The sequence below is a fragment of the Bison bison genome, unplaced genomic scaffold (genome assembly GCF_000754665.1).
Source record: "Bison bison bison isolate TAMUID 2011002044 unplaced genomic scaffold, Bison_UMD1.0 scf7180017864165, whole genome shotgun sequence".
In the NCBI taxonomy this organism is placed as follows: Eukaryota; Metazoa; Chordata; class Mammalia; order Artiodactyla; family Bovidae; genus Bison; species Bison bison.
Window position 1 is genome coordinate 406,467 of NW_011494737.1, and position 11,075 is coordinate 417,541.

The following is an 11,075-nucleotide window of genomic DNA, read 5'->3' on the forward strand; positions in this document are numbered from 1 at the left end:
TGCTTATTTAACTTATATGCAGAGTATATCATGAGAAATGCTGGGCTGGAAGAAGCACAAGCTGGAATCAAGACTGCCAGGAGAAATATCAAAAACTTCAGATATGCAGATGACACCACCCTTATGGCAGAAAGTGAAGTGGAACTAAAAAGCCTCTTGATGAAAGTGAAAGAGGAGAGTGAAAAAGTTGGCTTAAAGCTCAACATTCAGAAAACGAATTTCATGGCATCTGGTCCCATCACTTCATGGGAAATAGATGGGGAAACATGGAAACAGTGTCAGACTTTTTTGGGGGGGGCTCCAATCACTGCAGATTGTGATTGCAGCCATGAAATGAAAAGACACTTACTCCTTGGAAGGAAAGTATGACCAAACTAGATAGCATATTGAAAAGCAGAAACACTACTTTGCCAAGAAATGTCCCGTCTAATCAAGGCTATGGTTTTTCCAGTGGTCATGTATGTATGTGAGAGTCAGACTGTGAAGAAAGCTGAGTACTGAAGAATTGATGCTTTTGAACTGTGGTGTTGGAGAAGACTCTTGAGAGTCCCTTGGACTGCAAGGAGATCCAACCAGTCCATTCTGAAGGAGATCAGCCCTCGGATTTCTTTGGAGGGAATGATGCTGAAGCTGAAACTCCAGTACTTTGGCCACCTCTTGCGAAGAGTTGACTCATTGGAAAAGACTCTGATGCTGGGAGGGATTGGGGGCAGGAGGAGAAGGGGACAACAGAGGATGAGATGGCTGGATGGCATCACCAACTAGATGGATGTGCCTTTGAGTGAACTCTGGGAGGTGGTGATGTACAGGGAGGCCTGCTGTGCTGTGATTCATGGGGTCACAAAGAGTTGGACACGACTGAACGACTGAACTGAACCAAGTAAATCTGAGAACACTGCAGTGAAGAAGTGACATCTCAACTGAGAGTTGATGGAATTATGACCATTTTTGCATGTGTGCTCAATTGTGTCTGACTCTGTGACTCCATGGGCTGTAGCCTGCCAGGCTCCTCTGTCCATGGAATTTTCCAGGCACGAATAGGGAGTGGGTTGTCATTTCCTTCCTCCAGAGGCTCTTGCCCACCCATGTCTCCTGTGCCTTCTGCATTAACAGGCAAATTCTTTACCATTGAGCCACCTGGGAAGCCTGCCTATTTTTCAGTTCAGTTCAGTCGCGTCCGACTCTTTGCGACCTCATGAATAGCAGCACACCAGGCCTCCCTGCCTATTTTTAGGTGACATTTATTGAGCTGGCCCCATTATCTTCTATTATTATTATCTTCTATTAGTCTCTCTCTCTCTCTCTTGAAGGCAATGGCACCCCACTCCAGTACTCTTGCCTGGAAAATCCCATGGATGGAGGAGCCTGGTGGGCTGCAGTCCATGGGGTCGCTGAGGGTCACACATGACTGAGCGACTTTGCTTTCACTTTTCACTTTTCACTTTCATGTATTGGAGAAGGAAATGGCAACCCACTCCAGTGTTCTTTCCTGGAGAGTCCCAGGGAGGGGGGAGCCTGGTGGGCTGCCGTCCATGGGGTCACACAGAGTCGGACACGACTGAAGTGACTTAGCAGCAGCAGCATTAGTCTCTCAACCTGGGCTTGCCACACCTGTTCCCCTGCTCTTACATAACAAGCCAAGCATGCTTCTGCCTTCGGTTTTGTATGATTATTTCTTCTGCATGGAGTACTCTTTCCCCAGATATGGGTATGGATAACTCTTACATCTCTATCTTTGCTCAAATACTTTCTCCTTAAAGAGACCTAACTTGATCATCCTATATAGAAGTTGTATTTCATGCACCCAACTCTGCAACTTTTTGCCCTCATAGCTTTACCATTTTCTACATACAACATATTATTATAATATAGTTATTTCTTATATTTATATTTAATGTCCAAACAGTAATGTCCAATGTCTGCATATGGGTTTGAGGCTCTAGAAAAACAGAAAGTTTGGGAGTTCCCTGGTGGTTGAATGGTTAGGAATACACGCTTTCACTGCTGAGGGCCCAGGTTCAATTCCTGGTCAGGGAACTAAGATTCCATTGGCCACATGATGCAGCCAAAAGAAAAAAGTAAAATAAAAATTCTGTCCTTTTTTGTTCACCTGAAATGGTACCTGATATATAATAATTATTGTGTGTGTATATAAAATATATATTATAAATATAACAAATATTTCAATTAATTCTTCTAGGTTCTCTCATGTGTTTTTCATGTATTCACTCACTGAAATCTCCCAAGAATTCCCTGAGGTATGTACTCGCTTATTCATTACAAAATTGAGGTTTAGAGGTTAACATGTACAATATCACAGACCTAATAAGTGGTATAACCAATATTTGACTTCAATCATTTGGCTCCTGATTTAGGAGATTATAACTTATTATACTATATCAAATAATAATTGTAAAAGGAGAAAAGGGTAAAGTATTGCAAGCAGAGAAAAATATATAATATGTAGCATTAAGCTTATACTTAAATGTTCATGGAAAGGACCAGGACAAGCTTTAGAATATGCCAATGAATAAAGCAAGTCACAGAAGATTACACACAATAAGATATCATTTTAAAGAAATATTTTAGGTGAAGTAATTAACATCTTTTGGAGAGGTGAAGAAATTTTTAGAATAAGTCATGAAAATGACGAACAAAGGTTAGTAGATTGTCTCTGGTAGGGAGATACAGGGATTGCTTAGGGAGAAGTTTCAAGAAGGGAAAAACATATGGCAAATACTCTATTTCCTAAGTTTGATGATGAGTTCACAGGTGTTGATTTTATTACTACACTTCACAATTTAATCTATGGTACATATATTTTTGGTTTAAAATACTATATAACAAAAGTAAATACATCTACAAATTCAACAAAACAACTGAGAATAGATGACAGAACAATTAATGAAAGGTCAAGGTGGAAAGAACAATACTTCAGTCAGAGTTTTTATAAACCAATCTTTTATAAGTGATTACCACTGGGAGATTAACAGATGGAGAGGATTTTTACTTTTTAGTCTTGAAAATCACATCCCTCCATTACCTACACAGTAGCCACATGATTTTATTATATGTGGGTGATTTCCTGTCACCTCCTTTTCTAAATTATATCCTTAACTTTCTAAATAGTCAAAATAAAATCAAAACTCCAGTTCTCTTACAAATACCTAAGGATCCGTCTCCAGCTTTCTTCATTTCCCATTCACACACCACTTGAACCAATGATATTCTTCCTACTCCCAAAGTTTCAAGTTCTTACCCACCTGAATGGCTTTATATTTGATGCACTCTCACCTGAAATTCTCTTTCCCTGAACACCCTTCCTGTCATTTCTCCCAACAGTCTTGGCCTAGCACTTAATCCAAGTAACCACCTGGACTTTATGCATCATATGGCTATATTTGGTTCTGCAGCAACTTTTATAATCTGATATTTTCTGTTGGTTTATTTGATTGTTAATAAATTTTCTGCCTTTTACAGTTAGTATGAAAGCCCCAGATCTTGGATGAAGTTGTCTTTTAACCATTTTATCACCAGAGCTTATAATATTGCTTGGCATTTTATAACATAAATCCAATGTTTCTTAACAACAAAAAATAATGATTGTTATTTTAGAAGTTCTCTGATGTGGAAAAAGACACCTATACTCTCAAAATATTACCTCAATATCAGTGAATGTTTTAGATGTTGCGCATGGAATTTCACAGTTAATGTAAAATGTTTACTATTTCTACCTAAATAGACTATATTTAAGTAATAGTACTCTGTGTAGTGTCAGACTGTCAAAGTTAAACAGAATTGATATTATATTAAGCACAAGAAAACAATGTGAGGTTTTTCTTCCCAATATTATAATTGTGATGTTATAACTATAAAAGTACAAAAAAAAAAAAAAGACACGGCTTTAAAATATATACCTGAAATTATAGTCTGCAATAATGCCACTAGTAAGTGATATCTATTCCAACTTTTTGAGCATACACAATTTGTCATGTTTGTACACATTAGCTTAATCTTCCTAATGATGTAAGAAATCAGAAACCACTTTACCTATGAAAAAATTGAGGGCTAATGAGATTTAATGACTTGTTTTGTGTCACAGCTGGTAGGAGTATGGCAAGGCTAGAATTAAAACAAGGTCTACACACTCACAAAGTTTATGATTGTTCTTTTAAACTGCAGTATTTTATCTTGTGGGTTAGAAGTAATGCTAAACATTGCACAACTCTGTTCTAATATAATGCATGAAGCTCCGAAATACTATGATTTCACTGAAGACATTTGTCAATAAAATGGCTGTGGGATAATGGTTGATGAGCTCAGTTATATGAAAGGAATGCAGAAACAGGTCAAGTTAAATGACATACAGAATCTCAGAAATTTCAATTTAAAATTGTTGAAAAGACTGTTACAAAAAAGAGAGGTAAGAATTTATCAGGTTGAAAATGAAGGACTGGATCACAAGAAGGTCATACAGAAAGTATCCAGGTGTGCCTGCACTCTTACATGAAACTCAGATTCGGAATGAAAATTTACTAATCCTGATTCAGAAATCTTAGTCCATCTAATTTGGTACATTTGCTTCCATAATTTACAACTTTTCAACCTTACTAAGCCATAGAAATAATAAATTCAAATTTTAAATAACTGCCTATTCTTATATGTGGGAATAAGTTCCATGATTATTATGATAATTTGTGGTTGTTAAATGTCAAGATAACTTGTCAAAATAAAAATAAACATTCTAAAACTAACATATAACTGATAGGTTTGACAGTTACATGTTTGTTTTAAAATGTTTAGTTGGAACTATTAGATTAATAGTAGATATGTGGTTTTATTTATAAAATAAAACATAACTCCTTTAGTGTGATGAAAACATTTCTGAGAATATTGTTTATTATCTTTGGTTTATAAGAGTTTTTCAAGTGCTAGTTCAGTGTGTACAACTGTCCAGCCTGACAATGAATGTGTTTTAGAGAATAAGATATATTAACTTGGCAAGTGATATTATAATTAAAGGTTACAAGGATATTTAATTTTCTAAGCATATGAATGGAATTGTCTAGGGAAACTGAACCTATTATATTTATAAGCCAATTGGAATTAGTCAAAGAACAAATGATCTTTTTTATTATATATATGTGTATATATATACTTACCAAATTAAAATAAATTAATTTAGAAGGTTGTGTTAATAGAGTTAAAATATGCTCTTGATTTATAAATTTATTTTGGAATTTCAATGCAAGTCTTCTTCAGAAAATTTCAGTTAACAACACTACAAAATGATTGTTTTTCCCACTGAATCACATATTCTTATAAATATTAGTTTGGTAATTGGAACTCAAACTCACTCATGCATGACCCACATATGTCTTTTACTTGGTGCATTTTAGCATCCTAGAGTTGCTGACATTTCTACATAGTAATCTTTGGACTGACATTGTGTAGAAAATAGAAGACAAGTAACTTAAAAGTTCAGAATTTCCTTTGAGAGGGGTGATGCAGTCATTATTACTATATCTAGTACTGATGTTGAAGCTGAAACTCCAATACTTTGGCCACCAGATGCAAAGAGCTGACTCATTTGAAAAGACCCTGATGCTGGGAAAGATTGAGGCAGGAGAAGAAGGGGACGACAGAGGATGAGATGGTTGATGGCATCACTGACTCAATGGACATGAGTTTGGGTAAACTCCAAGAGTTGGTGATGGACAGAGAGGCCTGACATGCTGCAGTTCATGGGGTCACAAAGAATCAGACAAGACTGAGAGACTAAAATGAACTGAACTGAACTGAAGTTCTGGACTCATGGAAGCAAGCACTTTGACCAGTTAAATCAATGATGCTACTTTGGTATTCTGAATTGCCCTTTGACCTACTAGCATACAACATGAAATGAGTTATAACTTTCTATTAAACCTATTTAATAAGTAAATATTTTCAGTATATAATAAAGAATTTTAGACTAATTAAAAGAAGTAATTAAGAACATTTATGTAAAGTATTACTTTCTTAGAATTTTAGGTTATATGTCAAATTCCTTTCCTCACCTTCATTTTTCATTCAACTAAGAACAATCTGAAATCATGAATTACTATTCAAACTTAGACTCTAAACTTCAAATTTTTTTGCAGTTTGGTTTCTTAAATTTCTGTCATAACCATTTTCAGTTGAGACACACTAACACAAAACAACAAAATTGTGTTTTGTTAAATGCTGGGGATAGAAAATAAATCTCATCAAGAAAGGACAGCAACTCATAATCGAATACAGATAAGAGCTATTTCATTTTAATTAACAAATATTGTTTACCTGTGAGCCTGTGGAGTAGCGCCCAGGAGTCCGAGAACCAGATGTTTTCCCTGAGCCGATGGAGCTCTCTGTACTTCTGCCACTACAGCAGTGTGTTCGCAGGCATTTCCCATACTCTTTTCGTACCTAGTCAAAAACATTAACTTCTATTAGCAAAGACTTCATTTCAGCTAGAAATATAAAATGTACGTGAGTTTTATTTTCAGATAATTAAAACATTTTGCCCTACAGATATAAATAAGAAAGTCTGTTCAGAATATATTTTATGTTTTTTTTTTTAATTTTATTTTATTTTTAAACTTTACATAATTGTATTAGTTTTGCCAAATATCAAAATGAATCCATCACAGGTATACATGTGCTCCCCATCCTGAACCCTCCTCCCTCCTCCCTCCCCATACCATCCCTCTGGGTCGTCCCAGTGCACTAGCCCCAAGCATCCAGTATCGTGCATTGAACCCAATATAAAATAATATCCATACTGTGAAGATTGAAATTTGTATAACTGGACTTTTTAAAACACATAAATACACATATGCCCAATCACACCATAATGATATAATCTCTTAGTTGAAAAAACAAAAACTTAAAAGACTTTTCTACACTATGTTTAGCTTCATAGATCTGATACAAAGTATCCCTATTGGTGCAACTATCATTTAGGCAGAGGTCTAGCCAGGAAGTTAGAGAGAAGAGGAAATGGAAACAGGTGAGAGAGAAAGAAGAGACAAAATATTTAAAGACAGAGCAGAAAAAAAGAATGTGTTGGGCTAAGCATTTTAAAATAATTTATATTTCTTTGAAATGTATTTCTCTTAAAAGAGGTAAATTGTCAATTTGAGAATATAACATTCAAAATATTTAAAATTTATCCCTCAAAATGGTGGTGGTTTAGTCACTAAGTCATCTCCAACTCTTACAACCCCATGAACTATAGCCTGCCAGTCTCCTCTGTCAATGGTATTTTTCAGGCAAGAATACTGGAATGGGTTGCCATTTCCTTCTCCAGGGAATCTTCCCAATCCAGGAATTGAACCTGGGTCTCCTGCATTGCAGAGTCTTTACCAACTGAACTATGAGGGAAGACCTTCATCAAAATAGTTCTATTAAATAATTACAGAGAAATATGATTGTTTTCCTATATAGGACTGCAATTAACTAATTAATCCTTGTTGTAGTATAAAAATCACAATATAAAAGGAGATACACATTTTTTAGCTGATACTTTCACACAAGAAAATATATCAACAATTCTGGGGGAAATCAATTTAATCAAACAAGACTTACAAAAATAAACAGAAATTGTTCTAAATCATATCTCCACTAGTGACATCAAGAAAAATAAATGCCAATTACTTGTTCCTCAATTAAAATACATTATAGGATAACTTACTGGCTTTATATTCACAAAGTTTACATTCATTATGAAATAATATTGTATATATATTATCTTTAGCATTTCATTGATTTCACATGAGTTCATAGTTTCCAGAATTTGTGACAATGTAATATTATTTAAAACAAACTTATAAAAACATGCTTTCCTGAGAAATTTTACTTAGAATCAAGAGAAAAATAAGGAGTGTGTATGATATAGTAAAGTTAGTATTTGAAATTAAACATTATCTCAATATATTACAGTTCATTCCATCTATAATATGGCAAAATCAGATACTGAATAGATTCAGATTTGTTTGAAGAACTCACATTCACTAAATTATGTGATAGGAACAATGATACAAAGTCATGTGAATTGAAGCATGGAGAAGGAGTGCCTGATAGAAGTAGAGAGGGACCAAGAAAGGCTTCCCAGAGAAGACTGCTGAAATAATCTTCACATGTATATCAATGGCTGATACATGTTGAGGTTTGAAAGAAATCAACAAAATTCTGTAAAGCAATTATCCTTCAATTAAAAAATAAATTAATTAAAATCTATATATATATATGTTGGAATTTGTTGGTTTAGTGAATTAAGTTGAAAGATAGGATAGATAAGAGAAAAAAGGTGCTCAGTGTGAGCAGAACAAAGAGGCATGATGTGCTAATCTTTAAAGCCTTTCACTGGTTATGCCAAAATTACATATTTTAATATATTTAAATTATATTGTTTCCAACCAAGTTTTTATGCCATTTATCATTAATTAGAAATCATCATTTTTATTCATTATTTACAAGCCAATTCATATTTTGTTTTTTAAAATAAGTCTGTGACAACTTCTGTGTGTGTGTTTGTTGAAGATATGCATGAGGGTGAGATAGGAGGGTGAGATGAAGAAGCTTCTCCATCTTAAACATTCTTTGCTAGGAACTATGCTAGGCTCCTAGCAAAGTGAGGAGATACCCCCTTGTCCAAGGTAAGGAGCAAGGGCTGTGGTTTGCTGGAGCAGCCACGAAGACATACCCCACGCCCAAGGTAAGAGAAACCCAAGTAAGACGGTAGGTGTTGCAAGAGGGCATCAGAGGGCAAACACACTGAAACCATACTCACAGAAAACTACTCATTCTAATCACACTAGGACCACAGCCTTGTCTAACTCAATGAAACTAAGCCATGCCTGTGGGGCAACCCAAGATGGGCGGGTCATGGTGGAGAGATCTGACAGAATGTGGTCCACTGGAGAAGGGAATGGCAAACCACTTCAGTATTCTTGCCTTGAGAACCCCATGAACAGTGTGAAAAGGCGAAATGATAGGATACTGAAAGAGAAACTCCCCAGGTCAGTAGGTGCCCAATATGCTACTGGAGATCAGTGGAGAAATAACTCCAGAAAGAATGAAGGGATGGAGGCAAAGTAAACACAATACCCAGCTTTGGATGTGACTGGTGATAAAAGCAAGGTCCGATGCTGTAAAGAGCAATATTGCATAGGAACCTGGAATGTCAGGTCCATGAATCAAGGCAAATTGGAAGTGGTCAAACAAGAGATGGCAAGAGTGAATGTTGACATTTTAGGCATCAGCGAACTAAAATGGATTGGAATGGGTGAATTTAACTCAGATGACCATTATATCTACTACTGCGGGCAAGAAGAAATGGAGTGGCCATCATGGTCAACAAAAGAGTCTGAAATGCAGTACTTGGATGCAATCTCAAAAACAACAGAATGATCTCTGTTCGTTTCCAAGGCAAACCATTCAATATCACAGTAATCCAAGTCTATGCCCCAACCAGTAACGCTGAAGAAGCTGAAGTTGAACAGTTCTATGAAGACCTACAAGACCTTTTAGAACTAACACCCAAAAAAGATGTCCTTTTCATTATAGGGGACTGGAATGCAAAAGTAGGAAGTCAAGAAACACCTGGAGTAACAGGCAAATTTGGCCTTGGAATATGGAATGAAGCAGGGCAAAGACTAATAGAGTTTTGCCAAGAAAATGCACTGGTCATAGCAAACATCGCTTATGATTACACAGTGGAAGTGAGAAATAGATTTAAGGGCCTAGATCTGATAGATAGAGTGCCTGATGAACTATGGAATGAAGTTTGTGACATTGTACAGGAGACAGGGATCAAGACCATTCCCATAGAAAATAAATGCAAAAAAGCAAAATGGCTGTCTGGGGAGGCCTTACAAATAGCTGTGAAAAGAAGAGAAGTGAAAAGCAAAGGAGAAAAGGAAAGATATAAACATCTGAATGCAGAGTTCCAAAGAATAGCAAGAAGAGACAAGAAAGCCTTCGTCAGTGATCAATGCAAAGAAACAGAGGAAAACAGCAGAATGGGAAAGACTAAAGATCTCTTCAAGAAAATCAGAGATACCAAAGGAACATTTCATGCAAAGATGGGCTCGATAAAGGACAGAAATGGTATGGACCTAACAGAAGCAGAAGATATTAAGAAGAGATGGCAAGAACACACAGAAGAACTGTACAAAAAAGATCTTCACAACCCAGATAATCACGATGGTGTGATCACTGACCTAGAGCCAGATCATGGAATGTGAAGTCAAGTGGGCCTTAGAAAGCATCACTACGAACAAAGCTAGTGGAGGTGATGGAATTCCAGTTGAGCTGTTCCAAATTCTGAAAGATGATGCTGTGAAAGTGCTGCACTCAATATGCCAGCAAATTTGGAAAACTCAGCAGTGGCCACAGGACTGGAAAAGATCAGTATTCCTTCCAATCCCAAAGAAAGGCAATGCCAAAGAATGCTCAAACTACCGCACAATTGCACTCATCTCACACGCTAGTAAAGTAATGCTCAAAATTCTCCAAGCCAGGCTTCAGCAATATGTGAACCATGAACTTCCTGATGTTCAAGCTGGTTTTAGAAAAGACAGAGGAACCAGAGATCAAATTGCCAACATCCGCTGGATCATGGAAAAAGCAAGAGAGTTCCAGAAAAGCATCTATTTCTGCTTTATTGACTATGCCAAAGCCTTGGACAGTGTGGATCACAATAAACTGTGGAAAATTCTGAAAGAGATGGGAATACCAGACCACCTGACCTGCCTCTTGAGAAATTTGTACGCAGGTCAGGAAGCAACAGTTAGAACTGGACATAGAACAACAGACTGGTTCCAAATCGGAAAAGGAGTACATCAAGGCTGTATATTGTCACCCTGTTTATTTAACTTATATGCAGAGTACATCATGAGAAATGCTGGACTGGAAGAAACACAAGCTGGAATCAAGATTGCCGGGAGAAATATCAATAACCTCAGATATGCAGATGACACCACCCTTATGGCAGAAAGTGAAGAGGAACTAAAAAGCCTCTTGATGTAAGTGAAAAAGAAGAGTGAAAAAGCTGG

The 11,075-nt window shown here is 36.4% G+C and overlaps 1 protein-coding gene across 7 annotated transcripts in view; it reads right to left on the reverse strand.

Annotated features, from left to right (window-relative positions):
- The window catches only part of LPHN3 (latrophilin 3), a 952,179-nt gene that overhangs the window by 33,679 nt on the left and 907,425 nt on the right, over positions 1-11,075 (reverse strand). For all 7 annotated transcript variants that reach the window (XM_010841647.1, XM_010841644.1, XM_010841645.1 and 4 more), the window contains one exon: positions 6,319-6,444. In XM_010841647.1, coding sequence (XP_010839949.1) covers positions 6,319-6,444 — 126 coding nt within the window. The remainder of the gene's footprint in view (positions 1-6,318; positions 6,445-11,075) is intronic.